The 18,559-nt window shown below is 39.0% G+C and overlaps 1 protein-coding gene across 4 annotated transcripts in view; it reads left to right on the top strand.

The window, feature by feature from the left end:
• The window catches only part of PRDM2 (PR/SET domain 2), a 119,016-nt gene that overhangs the window by 24,458 nt on the left and 75,999 nt on the right, over nt 1-18,559 (top strand). For all 4 annotated transcript variants that reach the window (XR_014241615.1, XM_082380961.1, XM_082380963.1 and 1 more), the window contains 2 exons: nt 5,751-5,865; nt 7,524-7,627. Coding sequence is in view for 3 of the 4 variants with exons in the window: in XM_082380961.1 (XP_082237087.1) it covers nt 5,751-5,865; nt 7,524-7,627 (219 nt within the window). In the remaining variant the exon portion in view is untranslated. The remainder of the gene's footprint in view (nt 1-5,750; nt 5,866-7,523; nt 7,628-18,559) is intronic.

Below are 18,559 nucleotides of genomic sequence, written 5' to 3'. Positions count from 1 at the left end.
GGCACAAATATGTGGATCCAGCCTCTTCCCTCGCGCCTCGCATCACCACACTGTCCTGTCCTCTGCCTCTCAGTCCTGAGATGGGAGGTACCGGAAGGTCAGGGGTGGTCTTCCTTAGTCCAGCCATTCTCAAGCTTTTTGTTTATGTGGATTGTGTATTTGGATATTTACCATGAAATTGAAACAAATTTTAAAACTTTGGGGGGGAAATAATTCTAGATTCACAGGAAATTGCAAAAGTAGTAGGGTCCTGTATGGTCCTCTGCACTCAGCTTCCCCGATGGTAACGTCTTAACTCTAGTACAGTATCAATACCACGGAATCAACTTGGTACAGTGATGTTAGTCAGACTACAGGCCTTATTCATGACTCAGAAAATTTAAACCACAAGATTAAATAATCACACATTCCATTAGCCAGTGGAATGATGACATCATCACATGTCAGAGCCTCCAGAAAACTCCCCTGTACACATCTGAGAGTGAAAAAGGCAGATAACATCTTAGTATTATTATAAAAATGGCTCTGACCTTGTGGACCCTCGAAAGGGCTTCCCAGGCACCACCGGATTATAGTGCGAGACCCCACTGGTTTAGTAGTTAAAATGTGGACTCCTGTCTGGAATTTACCTTGGCTCCACTACTTTATGTAATTTGGGAAAGTTACTTGACAGGGCTACTCTAAGGCATGGTATTTGGGATTCCTGCTCCTGAAGCGTGACTGTCTGGGTTTGAATCCTACCTCTGCCACTTATTGGCTGTGAGTATAGGCAGGTTTCAGTTTCATCTGTAAAATGGGGTTATAAAAGAACCCACAGCCAGCATGATAGTGTAAAGATTAAATGAGGTGCTGTAGAAAGAGCTTGGAATAGTGTCTGATTAGTATCCTGAATACTCCGTCAGCGTTAGCTCTGACTATGGAGAGGATTCGGCGAGGAGATGTGCAGAAAGTGCTTGTTAGCACAGAGCTTGGCCCAGAGGAAGGAGTGAGAGTCGTGTTCCCTGAGCTCCCCATTATCCAGCATGGGGAGGTCATCCTCGGCCAGAGGAGGAGTAATGCAGGAAAGCGTAGAAGGACCTTTAAGAGGCTCCGCAGCAAGGTCAAAGCTGGAGATTCCAAATAGCTGTAAGGTTTCTTGTGTTAGGAAGCAGAATAAGAGTTCCTCTGCTGGTGAACCTCTTGAGAAGGGGGCCTGGGTCAGCTGTATTAACCGTAGTATCTTCACCGCCAGCACATGCCAGCCCGGAGCAGGCAAGCGGGAAGTGTTTGTTAGTGATTGAATGGTGGACAACTTGTGGCCGTTAGTTGGGGGAGAGAGGGGATATTGACTTTCTTTAACTTTGAGGTAGGAAGTTGGAGACATGGAATTAAGGAGGTCAATTAACAGTTAATAACTAACTTACTAACTTAAACTTACTACGTTAAATTTAATACATACCAATCCAGATCAGTTCACTGATACTTGCTTCATTAAGTAGGGAATTAAAGAGTTCTTAGGTTTTCTATTACATGACAGGAAAGTAGAGACGTCCTCGTAGCTTCCCCCGTGCTTATCACAGTGGTCAGTGTCAGGAACTCTTGAAATGGGAATGTGCCTTTATTCTGGGACGGCAGGGATGGGGTGCTGGGAGGCCGTTGGCCCCTCTGGAAAGAGGAGAGCCAGGATTCCCCCCTGGAGTGTGCAGCCTGGCCTCCGGCTGCTTACCTTCTACCCCTCTCATTCTGTGTGGTTCACGGTTCTCCAATGGCATCACCCCCCCCCCACCCCGCCCCCCGCCGACACACACAGCACTGGCCGCTCTTCGGTTCCCCGCTCTACTGTGGACACATTGGTCTCTTTGCCAGTCTGTTCTCTGAACACACCACGCTTATTCCTAACTCAGCAAGGTCCTTTCCTGGCCTGTTTTTCCTGCATATTGTCACACGATTCCCTTCCTACTGCTAGAGAGGTCTTCCTTCAGCCCTCTGTCTAAAATAGCACCCTGGCCCTTCTCCCATCACTGTGTCCCCTTCTTGTGCTTGATTTCTCTTCAGAGCATCGACACGTACCAAGCATTGTATACCTTTGATTTTGTCTGTCTGCTTCACTAGAGTAATAACATTGTTAAGGCATATGTGATGCTTAAAACGTTGCCTGGCCCACAGAAGGGACTCAGAAATCTTTTAATAAATTAACTAGACGTTACAGTTTCTTTTAGACAAAATCAACCTAAGAAGTATTCCCAGGATTGTGATTCTTTAGTGTAAGCACCAAGATGACCCTGTTTAGAGTATGGTATTACATCTAATACTATCTATCTATCTATCTATCTGTCTGTCTATCTATCTAATACTATATATATATATAGTATTAGATGTGTGTATATATATATATATATATATATGTATATATATATATATATATGTAAAAGAGATGTGTGTGTGTGTATATGAAAGAGATCCCAGTTTATGAGTGTGTTGGGAAGAGAAATTTTCTTTTAAATGTTCTTTTGTTCCAAAGGTTTACTTGTAAACTGGTTGCTTGGAATTGAGAGCATATCACATTTTCTGAAAACAGGATCCTTACATTGACCCAGAAATACCTACCTCAAATTCAAGAAATTCAGGCACTCGTAGAGAAAATGCTTTCAGATAGGTGACTCTGCTATTTAATTTTTTCCTAGCCTTCTTTTTTCTAAAAAAGGTTTAAGTTAACTTGCAAGAGTCATTTATTCATTCAAGTACTTAAGTGACAACAAACATTTTAACTCTGTTGCTGAGCACTGGGAAAGCAACATCGAGTGAGATGGACACAGTCTGTCTTCCCTGCAGTCTGACGGGGGAGGTGCATTAAACACATAATTATACAAGTAATTATTTAAAATTGTGGTAAGAGCTATGAAGGAAAAATAAGGAAGGGGGAGAGGGTGGTCCTGTTCAGGCAAGCCGTCCTACCTGCTTCTCCTTCTGATTTCCTAAAGATGTTCCATGCAGTCTGCAGCCACAGCCACTGCAGTGGAGATTCCAGCAGCCGGAGCGGTGAGAGGAAGGCCCTGGAGCTGGCCAGTGTCTGGACTGAGGTCCTCCGGTTTTAGCTGAGTCCCTCTGTAGTGTGAAGGATACGGAAATAAACAGGAAAAAAGGCTTTCCTCTACTAACTAAAGGAACCCAAATTAAAAATAATGGTTTTGCTGAAAGCAAGTGAATACGTGTATGGGAACTTACCTTATTTCTTTTTCCTGTGGCACTTCTGCTGAGGTCCTTTATATTCACAGGTGTCTCAGAAATTTTAATATCCATGATCTTCAACTTATCCTCAAGTTACAAATTTCCTGTGGGAATGACCAATCCTGCCTTAGGCGCCATCTCCCGTTGACATTTCTGGGGAAGTTTGGAGGTTTTAGGGCAGAGGTTCTCAGATTATATTCCAGCAGAATCTTTTCTTTTCTGAAATCTTTGCTTTATTGAGGTATAATTGACAAATAAAATTGTAAGATGTCTAAAGTGTGTGTACATCGTGGTGGTTTGATATACCTATACATTGTGAAAGAATTCCTACCATCTAGTTAATTCACATACCCATCACCTTGCATATTTATCTTTTTCTTTTCTTTTTTTTGGTGAGAACATTTAAGTTCAACTGTCTTAGCAAGTTTCAGTTCTATAATACATGCTGTCAACCATAGTCACCATGTTTTACATTAGGGCCTCATACCTGACCCAGCAGAATTTTAACTGCGAATACCACAGTAGTTATGGGCTCGGGCTCTGGGGATAGACAGACGGAGTCTCAAATCCTGTCCTTGAGCAGCTTGGACCACTTCCCTAAGCCTCGGTTTCCTCATCTGTGTGTGTGGTGAGGGAGAAGGGAGCTGGGAGGGGGCATTGACAGTGCCTGCCTCTTGGGCTTTTTGGAGTAAGCTTGCACACAAGACGGTTAACACAGTGCCTTGCACTGAGGCTCGAGGAAGTTCCCGGTACACATATTAAGTCATTAATATTATTGTAATACTGCCTGGAAGTATCAGTTTGAGTTGGCTAACGCACTGTCTTTTCAAAGCTTCTGGGGAGGTTAAGTGGTGTCAGATCCTTTAAAATCTTCGCCTGGGTCCCGTCTGAGAAAGGGGAAGAAAATTCCCACTGACTGTGCTAACTGGCCATGTGCTAATAGGACTCATCACTGCGGCAAGTACTTGTTAATATTGTGTAATTTATCCAAGTTAAAAATAATTATTATGTAGCCTAGGGTAGCAACTACCAATTTAATACCTTTTCCCTCTTTGGAAAAATTTATTCACGTTTCCAGAATTCCAGTTTATACATTAGAATTTTAAAAATGAGGGCACTGTATTTAGAAGTGAGAAATTTGTGTGCTAAATCTGTTCACTCTTTAGCTAATGAAAAATACCATAAGACCATTTTCTGGGGCAGTTTTGATATTCCCATGTCTGGGAAGGCATTGAACTTGTGCTTGGTGATACTGTCAGGACCAAGGCATAAATCAAGCAGGATGGAAGTGTTCGTGCTTCTGGAGTGTATGTACCGTCACCCTTGCCCTGTCCAGGGAATGAACCCTAGTCCCTCGATGCCCACTTCTGCACATTTCAACTCAAAATAGCACAGTAGACCTTCATAATGACATGCTTGTTGCCACGGGATTTATTTCTCTCGAAGCAGCCTATTGATATGTATTTTTAAAAATTGAAATGCTAGGAGTACAAAAATTTGGATGATATTCTTTTCTTGGGACAAAACATTCTTAAAAACTACAAGATCTTCGTTGTTCTGGGAAAATTAATCTTTTTAGCTTGGGGTTTGCTTTTTGCCTCTGTTGGTTCTTTGAAAGTCCTTGAGAAATGTTTCCCTTTGCACTGAAATAAAAAACATTCAGACTACAAACCCCATCATTCTTGGCGGGGTCATGATCTGCACATCAGTTCTTCAGGGTATATGTGGTGCCAGTTAATAGCCACTTGATTTTCCTTTGATTTGAAAGTTATTTTTAGACTAACAGTCATGTTCTATGAGTTGGCTCAAATCTCCCCTTTCCGTTACCTTACATACATATATCTAATAGTAATCTTATTTCTTAAGCATTTTGGCATATACTTAGTAATTTCTAAATTCTCTATTTCTTAGAGACTTTATGATATTGTGGGGACTTTGCTATTTAGTTACTTGGTATACAGTCGTATAGGACTGTTTCCTGGAAAGGTCTCACTTCCATGCAGGGCCCAGAATAAATTGTAGTGTTCTTGCTGGGAATCCTCAAGCCTGTCAAGGGGTTGTTGCTGGAGGGATGAAAGCATGGATGGGATGGGGGGGTCCGATTGGCTGGCATGACCTTTACAGCATGTGCCAACAGTGTTCATTTAAGTAGGGAGTGCTGGTTTTTATTTTTTTAATGTCCTTAAATGCTGAGGGTAGCCTATGACTTAAAAGTAAGCTTGAGCTGTATTTTGGTGCAAGATTCTGTGGGAGCTTAAAACAATATGGTGCCAGAGGTTTACATGTTTTTAAAATGGCCACAGGTGGCTGGAACAAAATAGATTAACACAGACATGCTTGAAGGTTACAGTGGTTTCCTTTGGAGACTCACAGACAAGCATCAAAGCAACTCCTGAAACGCTTGACATCATCATCTTAGTCTGGCTCGCCAGCTTCGGGTTTCAGTTACATTTTTGCTTATTTGCTTATTGGGCCAGAAAAAAATCAAAACGGAACTGGGTGTTCTTCCTTTTGCTATTATCCTTCTGCTTCTTAACTTGCAGAACGCTGAGCCTGTGGCAGCCGCCGAGACCCTGGCCGAGGTACCCGAACATGTGCTTCGAGGCCTTCCAGAGGAAGTGAGGCTTTTCCCATCTGCTGTTGACAAGACTCGGGTTGGTGAGCACTGGGGTCAGAGAAGGAGAGGGAAGGGAGGGCGGGCTGTGGCGAGGCTTCCTCTGGGGCTTCTCAGGTAGGGAGCTCACTCTAAAAGCAACACGTCTATACTCTGACTCAGAAGATTATGTTTTCCAGTTAAGAATCCAGGGTGGACATAGATTATAAAATTAAACCAGAAACACACATTCACCCATCCACCATCCTTCGTGATTCAGCCTGAGCAGCCCCCTTCCTCCGTGTCTCCCCGGGGCTCTTCTTCCCATAGAATGTATTGCTCCCTCCTCTGATTTCACTGTGATTTGAGTGTGATTATGCTATTATATTTATTTCATTATTTTGTATTTGTTTTCACATCTGTCCCTTTCACTGATTGTGAGTGCCTTCATTTCTTATCTAGCTTATGTCTCCAGTACCTGACGCTCAGTAGATATTTTAGTGAATGGTGACAGGAGTGTATTCCAGTGCTTCTGGCTGGAATTTTTTGTTGAATACAGCCAAGCTTTTTTGTATTTAGTCTTATTTTTGTGTCCTAATCTTTAGACAGAAGGCTAAGGAAATAAGTTATAAAAATTAGTCAAAGTACAGTCTTGGAATATATCATGTTTTTGTCCTATTTCCTGTTTTTAAAAATGTACTTCTGATATTCCAGTTTATGTGTGTATGTGTGTGAATAAATTTTTAATAAATGCTTTTCCTAATTCTCATTGAAAATTATTCAGTGAGTAATTTGAGCATTTATATTGTATTATTCATGAAAGTAGTTGATTTTATATCTCCACTAATTAATTATTAGCTGGGATAACAAATGGGATTCATAGCAGACTTATAGGCAGTGGAATTGGTTCATCGTAGCTGGGCAGGACTGGCTGAGACCACAGCCTCCGTCTGTAGGTGAGGTACCTGAGGCCAGAAGGTGACGGAACCTGTTCACAGGAAGAGTCACCCTGGCGCTGGTTCCCTTGGTTCCAGGGCATCTCCTGCCATTTTACCCACTGCTTCTGCATCTCGTTTGTTTGCCTTATGGTCAGTTGGAGAAAATAGAAGTACCCCTGAGAATACCACAAAGCAGCATAAATCTTAGTTGCGTGAAACTCTGAAAAGTGAGTTGTTCAAGTTTTCAGGAAACAGAGAGAGGAGAGCATTTTCCACTTTAAGCAAACAAACTTGAAAAATATTCGAAACTATGTTTCTAACCCTTTATAAAAGCAACTTATGTTCATTGGGGACAACTTGAAATCTGTAGAAAAGTAGAAAGAAGAACTTAAAATTTATTTGCAGTTTTACTACATTCCAATATTTTTTTCTCTTTTAATTGTTGTGGTTTTGCTATTCTCCAAGTGTTTGTGATTGTGCTGTCTGGGTAATTTTACATGTAAAAATTAAAAACAAGCAAATATAAAATAATCTCTCCTACTTATAAAACAGTATAGGTTCTTTGCAGGCTATTAGGAAAATGCAGGAGAATATAAAGAAGAAAAATAAATATCCCCATTGAATACTTGATTTAATTTGATTTTGCGTGATCTCGATCAATTTAACATACTCTTGCTTTTAGGCTGTCAAGTCTTTTAAGTATTTTGTGAAACTGAATTGCTTTTAATGCTTTAGTCTTTAAAATAACCACAATATATTATGAAAATATTGGTTTTATTTTCTAGGTGTCTGGGCCACTAAGCCAATTTTAAAAGGCAAAAAGTTTGGGCCATTTGTTGGTGATAAGAAAAAAAGATCTCAGGTTAAGAATAATGTATACATGTGGGAGGTAAGAAATAATTCTGGTCCTTTTTTTATCAGAGTTCTGTACATTTTTTAAGATATCATTCTATTAGGATTTGACGTTCTGAAATTAAAATAATCATCTTAATATGTTCTTTAAAATCAAGAATATTTTTGTTAGAAAATGTGTTTCCTTAGATACAGACTGATTTTACATTTGTATTTTGAAAGTGCTTGGCTGTCCTCAACAATAAATGTCAAATCGACTCTTTATTTGCCTTGTTCAGGACTTTGCAGCCAGGACTTTGGTCTGCCACTTTACAGGCTTGCAGACAGATACCATAAAAGACACTCCAAGGTGGCCGCAAATAAAGCGTTGTTAGGGTCTTCTCCGTATTTTAGAAACTAATCTCTGTGTTGCTGGAACATTCAGAGTTGGACATATTTAGCACACGGTATATTTATATAGTGCTTTGGACTTTTAGGAAGGCTTTCATTCTGTTCATTTCACGTTCTCACAACAGTCCTAGAAGAGAGGGAGCGTTTGCACACTCCGTACTCAGGGAAGCCATCCAGAGCAGAGAGGGCAACTGCTCCTTGTGGGGCCCACGTGTTGAGAGTGTTGTCAGTGCAGAACCAGAACCCACGTCTCCTGCCTGGCAAGGAGGCAGTTAAAAATGTTTCATTGCCTTGCCTGGGTTCACATCCCGCGTTTATAACTTTGGGCAGGGCACTTAACCTCTGGGCCCTAAAACCCTCAATTTAAAAAGTGGGGAGAATAAAAAATAATCTCATTAAGAAAGCTGTAAAGATAAAATATCTTGTTATTGTTTCCTGGAGAGTTGCATGTGAATTCAGCATTTCTGTTGAATTTAATTCAGATCAGGTGCCCTCGGGAAGCTCCCCATGTTCTTGTAGAACTCAGTGGTGTGACTCCTTTTTAAAGCAAGTGAAATTTTTTGATGGTAAGGAAAAGCATTTCTTTCAGATTGTCTTAGATTGAATCACATCTGTTTCATATGTAAACATATGAAAGTCTAAAAATAAAATACGCGTAGGAAATGTCTGGACACTTTCCATCAAGACGTTCTGTGGCATTTGTCCGTTGGAGGTATGTTGCTATTATTTTTCTCAGTGCTATGAACAATGTTTCTTGCCTTGAAAATTCTGACGGTTTCTCTAAGTAATTTTGAGAGTTTCTTTGAATCCCTTATAATAAATATAGTGACAGTTAACCCAAGGGGACTTAGGAAATGACCATTTACCAAGGGAGTGATTACTTTGTGTTATTTCACAACTTTTGAGTGAAAAGAGTGCTGTATTTGTAGAAAAACTGCCCAGCCAAAAAAAAATTACTCAAGATAATGCCTGAACACTTAAAATTGTCTTGACCACAAAATTATGTTCCAAAATAAATGGCATTTTTAACTTTCGAAGTTTCCCAAGTGAAACCAACAAATATGCTCTACCAGGTTAGCGTTAATCCTAGTTAGGATAATTTCAGGGAACCAGGAAATGCTTACTCTAGTTCTGTGTGTATCTAAGGTTGAACAAATGTCATTAATAGTAAACCTAAGTTTATGGTACCTGTTTTACTCGACATAACAATTTGATATTGTTGGGCATATTGTATAAATTATTAACAGTGCCTTTTGTAAATTAAGCTTCATTTGTATTGAAATTCATACAGAGTATGAATTCATAGTAGCTTGGTGAAAATTATAATTTGGAGCCATGATGTATTAGAGATTCGATTTTTCCTATAAACTTGTTAACATCCCACTGTTAATTTAAGATGCTTCTACTTATGTACTGCCACAGTTTGGGAATCCTTATGACATTGCCAATTCTTGTTAGTCAGGTTTAAACATTTAGTTCTTGTCAAGGCTGGCTTTTTCTCCCTGCAATTAAAAAAAAAAATCTGGCTGTCATTCACATAGTTTCAACTCTGAGGTATATATTCCATACAGAAACCTTTAAGCCTTTTGCTATGTTAAAATAAAAGTAGATATATATGACATACACATGTGGAGGTATGTATTTGGCAAAGTATAGGAAGCGTAAATTATAATGTACATATTTCTTATAAAGAAGAAAATAAAAATCCAGGTAAAATTTAGTGTTTCCCCATTAACTTATTCCAACCTTGGTCTTATCTTCAGAGTTGCAACAGAATGCCCCCAATTAATGTAACAGAAACTGCTTATCATTAAAATCTCATCTTGGCATTTGTTCTTCCCATTAAAGCCCCTTAAGGCCAGTTTATCTTTTAGCAGCCTGGTCTTTTGCCTCAGCTAGAACTCCATTTTAAAGCTAATCTGAGAGAAAGTGTTAAATTGCTTTTCTTGAGCCCTTTATTATCTAACGCAGTCTTAAGTCCTCTAAGTTTTCACTGAAAGCGTTCTATTAAATCAGAAATAACAGGAGAGAAACAGTAGAGTATCCTCAGGGTGAATGCACAAAACAGTCAGGTTCTGGAAAGAGGAGAGCACTCTTTGATCAGTTCCTGGTGGGGAATTGCTGGCAGGCTAAAGGCTGGACTTCATGTAATACTTCTCTCAACTACCCCCCCCCCCCAAAAAAAACAAAAACAAAAACGGGCACACACACACTGAGCAATGTGCAGTATTCTAAAGTCACTTCTGGTAAAAGCCTTTCACATTCACTTCCGTGGGGCTAAAATTGCTTCTGATGAACAGAACTTTTGAATTGTTTGCATGTTTTTAATAAGTCTTTTTTTTTTTTTTAATTAGTCTGTATTTTTTAGAGAGTTTAAGGTTCATAGGAAAATTGAGCAGAAAGTACAAAGAGTTTTGAAATCTCCCCCACGAGCCCTACACACACAACTTCCTCACTATCCACATTTCTACCAGAGTGGGACATTTGTTACAATTGACACACCATTATCATCCAGAGTCCATGGTTTATATTACGGTCCACTCTTGGTGTTGTACCTTCTAATAAGTCCTTTTTAAATTATAAAGGTAATACATGCTCAACTGCAAAATAATATAAACAATACAGAAAACTATAAACAAGAAAGTAAAAATCACCAGTGAACATTATGGTGTGCATTCTTTTAGTTCTGCTTCTCTGTCCTCTCTGTTTTTTTTTCTCTCACACACACTGGTACCTATACAAACACCATATATAGACATTTCATACAGTTGAGATCAAACAGTATATGTATGCAATTTTGTAACATGCTTTTTTCTCTTAATATGTTATGGATGTGTCCATGTCAAATGCTTATCTACATCATTATTTCTTATATGGTACCTAGAGTTCCATTGTATCCTTCCACTGTTTAACCAGTGGACATTTAAGTAGTTTTAATCTTTTCATGATATTAACAATTCTTCGGGAGGGAAGGATTGGGAGTTTGGGATTAGCAGATGCTAGTATAGGATGGATAAACAACAAGGTCCTACTGTAAAGCACAGGGAACTATATTCAATATACTGTGATAAACCATAAGAGAAAAGAATATGAAAAAGAATACATAGATATGTATAACTGAATCACTTTGCTGTACAGCAGAAATTAACACAGCATTGTAAATCAACTATACTTCAATAAAATTTTTAAAAAACCCCAATTCTTCGAAGTATGAAACTCACTGTATATACATTTTTTTGTTCACTTGTCTGGTTATCTTCTTAAGATAAATTCCTAGAAGTATAATTGTTAAGTCAAAAGTTATGTACATTTTAATTTTTGGTAAATTTTCGTAACAGACCTCCAAAAGGATTGTGCTAATTTACATAGCTACCAAGAGTAAATATTCCTTCCTAGTTATTTTTTGTTTTTTGGCCGTGCCAGGTGGCATGTGGGATTTTAGTTCTCCAGCCAGGGATTGAACCTGTGCCCCCTGCAGTGGAAGCGTGGAGTCCTAACCACTGGACTACCGGGGAAGTCCCTTCCTAGCTCTTTAAAACCAGTACTGTTAATGTTTTTAATAGTTTCTTCCCCCCATTCTTATAGATGAAAATTGATAGTTCACTGCTTCCATTTGCATGTTATTCATTTAGACAACAAATTTTGAGTCAGGTGGATGGAGGGAAGAAGTAGAATTGCATTTCAACTAAAATTGATAGAGAAATTATTTTTCTATAATGAGAAGACTTTAATGTAATTTTTTTCAGAAGGGAAAACAAACTTTTTATCATTCAGCGCTGTTACAATCAGATATTAACAAGTACATTTCATAAGCTTTGCTATCTCAGTTCTTCTAATTTCAGATTATTTCTAATTTAAAAATGGAGGCAAGAAGATATGAGACTAGAGAAGTCAACCAGCTGATTCTACAGAACCTTTTTTCAGAAAGTACCACTCAGCTCTTACTGCTTCTTTCCAACCTCTAAACCATGCACAGTATCCTAGCAAAAGACCTAGATCACTAGGGAAATCCAACCTGCCACCTGTTTTTTTACAGTCCGAGAGCTAAGAATGGATTTTACGTTTTTAAGTAGTTTTAAACAGAGATCAAATGTTTTGTGACATATGAAAATTATATGAAATTTAAACTTCAGTTCATTAATAAAGTTTTGTTGGAACACAGAACATTCATTTGTTTACATATTACCTGTGGCTGCTTTTGCCCTACAGTGGTCAAGTTGAGCAGTTGTGACAGAGACCGTATGGCTTATAAAACTGAAAATATTTTCTGGCCCTTTGCAGAAAGTTTGCTGAGCCCTGGTCTCTGTGTGTGAGAAAGAGAAGCAGTGGGAGTGAGTGTGGTGATGTCTGGGGTCTTAGGTTTACTGTGAAGCTGTGTGGTTAATAGGAGTGCAAAGATTTGGAACTTGGTACTTAAAAGTGGGCTAGCCATAGATTTCGTTGTCATAGAAACTGCTATACCAATCATATTCTCTCAGGAACTTCAGGAGGGTGAGGACGTTGAAGTGCAGAGAATTAAGCGATCTTTTTGAATAAGTTAACTTGTACTTAGATTGGCAGCTTGGTATGGTGCAAGAAAAAAATTCTCTTTGAGAGTTTATTTATTTACTTATTTAACCCCTCTTTGTTAATAAGCTCTTACCATGTGCTGGGCACTGTCCTCAATTCTGGAGCACTGAGCTTGCCATATAACATTTGTGGTATTGTGTAGACTACTGACAATACCCCATGGGGATTTTTGTTTGTGGAATAAAAGAATACTAGAAACACCCTAAATCTTTCCACAGATGAGAAATCTGAGATGAGTGCAGGTGGCCTGCTGGATGTCTGAAACTGTCGGTTTTGGAGTTAGGTCTAGAGCCCAGGTTGCTCGGTTGCCTATTCAGTGCTCTTCCCACCAACAGAGCCTAGAGATTCTTACTCTTTTTTGTGTTGTGGACCCTTTTGAAAATCTCCCCAGAAAATATACAAATGCACATATATACACAAAATTTTTTATGTGATTTCTAGGGTTATATGGAATTTTTAAACATCCATGATCCAGAGTTAGAATTTCTAATTTAAGAATGAGTTATATTTCATTCATCCTGTGGAGGTTGATTGGGGGCCTACTTTGAACCTGGCAACATTTATTGAGCATCTGTTGTTGTGCGGGTTTCCAGAAATATTTGTGTGGTCGTAGGTATGAAACTTACAGTAGTTTCAAATGAGGGTCAGGGGTCAGGCAGTGTGGGGTTTTGGTAATGATGGCTCTGGGACTGGGCTTTGCAGGCTTGAGAGGCCCAGCTGTTTAGTTTTTAAATTTGTATTTTAGAATCACCTATAGGTTGGCTTATTGTAGTAAAATGTGCTACCACCTATTAGATTTTTTATTTCCCTTATTCTAGAATCTTCAGAATATTTCAGATACAGTGATGCCTTTGAATAGCTCTTAAAAGAAGCCCTGGTTTTCTAAAGCAATCTGAAGAGTGAAGTGGTTGATACCAAAGATCCATTTTTGTCTATAGCTCTTGGAAAGTTACTTCTGTAGGGTGGTGTCTTATGGTCCTTAACAAGCCCTCTGGGTGTCTAATTCTGGAACTCAAAAACAAATGGCATGTGAACAGACCAAGAAGGTGTAGTGTTTTCTAGGTAGCAGTGTTAATACAATTCTTTATAACTTATAAAGACATAATTTTTATTAAATGTTTTCCTTGAAATGCTCTTATTCCAAAAGCAGGTTATCCTTTTTTTTTTCCTTTATCCTTACTTTTAAATGAGGATAACAAGCTCTTCATAGATTTGTTTGGCTACAAATGAGATCATACATATGAAAATACTTGCTATGGATGACTCTGGCTAAGTAAATATTAGTTGAACCTGAACATCAAAGAGAAACTCTTGAATGATCATGTAGAGGATAAAGACACTTTTTTTAAAAATGGTTGCATATTTAAAGATTACTGATCTTTATTTTTTGCTTAGAATTTCATTCTCTTCTAATGTTAGAGTATGGGCTGTAATTTGAACCAAGAAGTTAGAGTGCTATGTGGGGGGAAGTCCTGGAATTCACTTCTGAATGCACACTGAGTTATTATTTACTTATGGAAGTGCATTGGAGGTAAATGCCATGCAAGTTGGGCTAGTGGAGATGTGAACCTCCTGTCTCCCCTTTACTCCTTTTGTCAGTCTAAACACATGGAAATATAATTAGATGTCGTCTGTCTTCCAGGGACAGACAGGGAAAGTGGAAAATGATCGTAATGTTGGAAATTCAACAAGCTAGATCCCCAGAGAAGAGAGATGAAAAGGGACCTCAGACAATATGACAAACCAGAGCCACTGGAATGGAGCTCGGACCTCCAGGAGAGGTTCTGTGTCCATCAACAGTGTGTTAAGAGCTCTAGGCTACATACAGGTGGAGGGGCAAGTCCAGAGAACAGCCAACGGAAGGCTTTATTTCTGTAGACTCGAACTGTGACGGGACTGGTTTGGATGAGTAAACGACTTACCTCAGTGTGAGGAGGTGTCTTCACTGCCCTCCCTTAATTCCTGGGAGTGATTTCTGTCGAAGAAGGTTGGTTACTGCAGGTTGAGCGTGGGTAAGGACCTCAGGCAAACAGTTGAGGGTTGGAATGATGATACATTCATGTTAATTGAATGAGGATTTTTTTTAAATTTGCAAGTTTGAATTAATACATGTATATTATAACAAGTAAATGATAAGGTAGGCTCTCAGTTAAAACCCTTACCCCCAACCCATGAGGTAATAATAACTATGTTTAACAGTTTGGTTCTTTACAGACCTTTCTCTATCTGTCATGAGGATATAGTTTTGAATGTGCTTTTAAATTGGAGTGTGTGCTAAAATGTGAATTTAGATTATTTTTAGGGCTTTTGAAATGATTGGATTAAATTGAATTGAAATTGGGTGGTGTGAAAGTTACATTCTGTTTGACAATGAGTTAATACCTAGTCTTTGTTTAGTGGTAGGGGCAGAAAGGAGGTTAGGCCTGGATGACCTAGGGGAGGTTAAGGATGGGAGGAGGGGGTTGGAAAGAGAAAAAAGTAGAAATGGAGCAGTAAATGAGGGAACCAGGTTTGAATCCGGGCTCTGACTCTCAGTGACTTCAGAGTTCTAGTAAAGTTATCATCTTTCCCTAGTGCCCTCATGTATAAAAGGGACTTAATAATATTTCATAGGGTTCTTGTAAAGGTTAAATAAAATAACACGTAGAGCATCTAGCCCAGTGCTTGGCATACAGGTGCTTCCCTTCCTTCAATTCTTTCTCTCCAAATAGGGAATTTCCATTTCAAAGTTAACTTGTAAAAATTATTTTATAATAGTACATAATCAGGTACCCTTGCTTTGTTAAAAGGGACTGTTTACAGAGGAAAAATTATTGATTATATGGAAGTATTTCTCCTTGGGATCAAGTCAGCTGAGTATTTCTTAGTCATTATCAAGATTTGGAAATAGACTTGTTATGTATCATAGTTGAGTTTGAGCTGGGCTGGGAGTTTTACCTGCCTTTGCATTGTCTTTGCCCGAAAGGAAGGGATTCTAATTCTCCCTGTCTTTCCACTGCCTGAGCCTCATGGTGGTATGGTACATGTGCAGTCTAGTAATTTGTACTTACATTAAGCAAAATTCTGTCACATTTTAAAAGATAGGTTCTGTGTGTCAGTCACTGAAGTTAATTCTGATTGGAAACCAAAGTTTGACCAACTTCGGTTGGTAGGAATTATATGAAAACACATTTTCATCCCAGTTCCTAATTACAAGGTTTGACTCTCAATAAAAGTGAGAAAGCTACATATTTTTAAAAAACTGTGTATGTGTGATGATGGGAAGAGGATGGGGGGTGTGAGCCTAGCACTCAGCAGATCTTGGCTGCCTTCCTTCACACTTGGGTTTTCATTCATTCTCCCCACCCACTTCCCCTTTTTTACTTAGAGATTATACTAAATCGGTGGAGGAAAGGTAGAAAGTTCAGATAAGCAGAAGAAAATAAAAATTATGAATAATCCCACTTCTCCGAGAAAACTGTTATTAACATAGTCACGTATTTAAGTTTCAGATTATTTTTCTCTTCATATATTAATGTCTAAAACAAAAATGGTATCATCTAAGCCATACTTTATATAAATGGCTTTATTCAATCATCAGTATATTATGACTTTTATACTGATAAGTATATTTCTACAACTTCTGGTTATCTTTGTTTTCTCCTAATTATAGAGATAATGTGTATTTACTGAAAAAATTCTTAAGGATTACAAAGATAACAGAAAATACAGGTTTCCACGTGAGTCAGTCATTCATACAACAGTATTTTTTAAGGTCTGCTTAGTATTCCACTATATGCCTGGATTGTCATACTGAGCTAATCTGTGGTGGTCTCCATTTAGCAATGAATTAGAAACAGTCTGTAGTAAACCACGCTGCTGTGGACATCTTCGTACATACATCATGGTATGATTGCCCAGTTATCTCATGAGAATAAATTCCTACAAGTGTATATACTGGTTAAAGTGTGTGTACATTTTAAAGTTCTTTGGTCAATATTGCTTAATTCCATCCAGAAAAAATTAAACCAGTTTATTCTCTGATTAGCGTTTTGGGGGAATGTCTGCTTTCTAATCCTGTTTCGGTTTTTTTTTCCCTTTAAAAAACAATTTTTACCAGTTTGACAGGTAAAAAAATTACTTAATTTGGAGTTATTTTTGATTATTAGGTAAATTTAATTTTTTTTCTGCGAGGTTTTGGCCATGTGTATTCCTTTGTGAATTACTTGTTTGCATATTGTAAAGAAATGGAATTGTTCATCTTTTTATATAAAACTAAGTATTTTAGTTTAAGCATGACTTAGTAGATGCCTTAGTCTCTTTTGTAACAAAACAAGCTGTACATAAATACTTCACTCAAGTGGAACACCTTGCTCTTTGCAAAGGTCTTCATTGACCTGGGAGCCAGGAAGTTTCGGCACAGCCTTATTATTATTCTCCAGTTGGCCTATAGACTCTCGATGCCTCTCTCCAGCTGCCTTTAACTGTGTGGGATTTTCCAGCACCATCTCTGCATTTGTCTGTAGCTGTGTCAGGATATGTGTGGGGAGTGAGTGGGACTCTGCTGTCTATGGTGATAAATCCAAACAAGACTTTTTATTCCTAAGTTAATAAATAGTAACTAATATGGACTGACACTGTTCAAAGACCAACTGACTACTCCATTTTCCTTATTTTATCATGCTGGCAAACGGCAAAAATATCTCTTAAACATTTTACTATTTTATTTTATTTATGGCTGTGTTGGGTCTTCGTTTCTGTGCGAGGGCTTTCTCTAGTTGTGGCAAGCGGGGGCCACTCTTCATCGCGGTGCGCGGGCCTCTCATTATCGCGGCCTCTCTTGTTGTGGAGCACAGGCTCCAGACGTGCAGTCTCAGTAATTGTGGCTCACGGGCCTAGTTGCTCCGCGGCATGTGGGATCTTCCCAGACCAGGGCTCGAACCCGTGTCCCCTGCATTGGCAGGCAGATTCTCAACCACTGCGCCACCAGGGAAGCCCTCTTAAACATTTTAATGTAAAGTAGCTTAAGTTATTTTGGTGTGTAAAGTTTAAATTTTGTGTTGTGATTCTGTCTCTTCCTAACATATCATGTGGGGCTGCACTTTCTCTTTGTTTTGAAGGGAGAGGAGCGTGTCTGCGCATGCTCGCATGTGCACAAGCGGAGGGTGAGTGTGACTGAGTTTGAAAAGGAGTCAAGTGTGACATGGAGAAGCTCTTTTCAGAATGGTGCAGATGGGTGTTTTAGCAAACAACCAGTTTTTGAATAAACTCACTGTGGGTACTTACGGGATAGTGAAAATATTGACACTTCGTGGTGACTAAATAGAGTAACCGCAAAGCACTTTCTAGCATGGCACCTGTCACATAGTAGGTGCTCATTAAATGATGACAGTTGTACATTCGTATATCATTTCATTTATTTCATAGTTATTTATTGAGAGCCTACTCTCTGCCAGGCACTGGTCAGGGTCTTGGAGGTACTGCAGTGAATGAAAAGACTGAAACGTCTTCTCATGGAGCTAATACTGTGGTGTGGGGAGACAGTCACTAAATAAGTAAGTAAGTAGATGATCCCACACTTTAAAAGAGCACAAGTACCATGAAGAAAAATAAGTCGGGGAAATGACTGGAGGCACTGATGGGAAGCAAAGGATTCGCAGCTTTAGCTAGGGTGGTCAAGGAAGGCACTGATAAGTAGAGGTCAAGCCGAGCTGGGATTAAGCCCATCTTTACTACTGATTAAGTGAGTGACTTTGGGAAAGGTATTTAATCTTTGATCCTTAATTTCCACGTGACAAAAAGGGATAATAATGAACCTGATGCATAAGGTTAAATGAGATAATACGGAAAGCATGTAGCGTTATGTCAGATATCTAACTCACAACAGGAAGAAAGTGTTGTTCGTGGCTAGGAAGGTGGGCACTGCCCTGGCAGTCACAGGCTGGGAGACACAGGCATGCCCAGAGGAGCCGAGAGTGGGGGCTTTGTTCCTGCAGGAAAGCTGCAGCAAACAACAGTGTTTAATGTGGAT

This window comes from Balaenoptera borealis (genome assembly GCF_965194805.1).
Source record: "Balaenoptera borealis genome assembly, chromosome: 1".
In the NCBI taxonomy this organism is placed as follows: domain Eukaryota; kingdom Metazoa; phylum Chordata; class Mammalia; order Artiodactyla; family Balaenopteridae; genus Balaenoptera; species Balaenoptera borealis.
The sequence above is the reverse complement of the archived record's forward strand: the minus strand, read 5'-3'. Positions and strand labels throughout refer to the sequence as shown.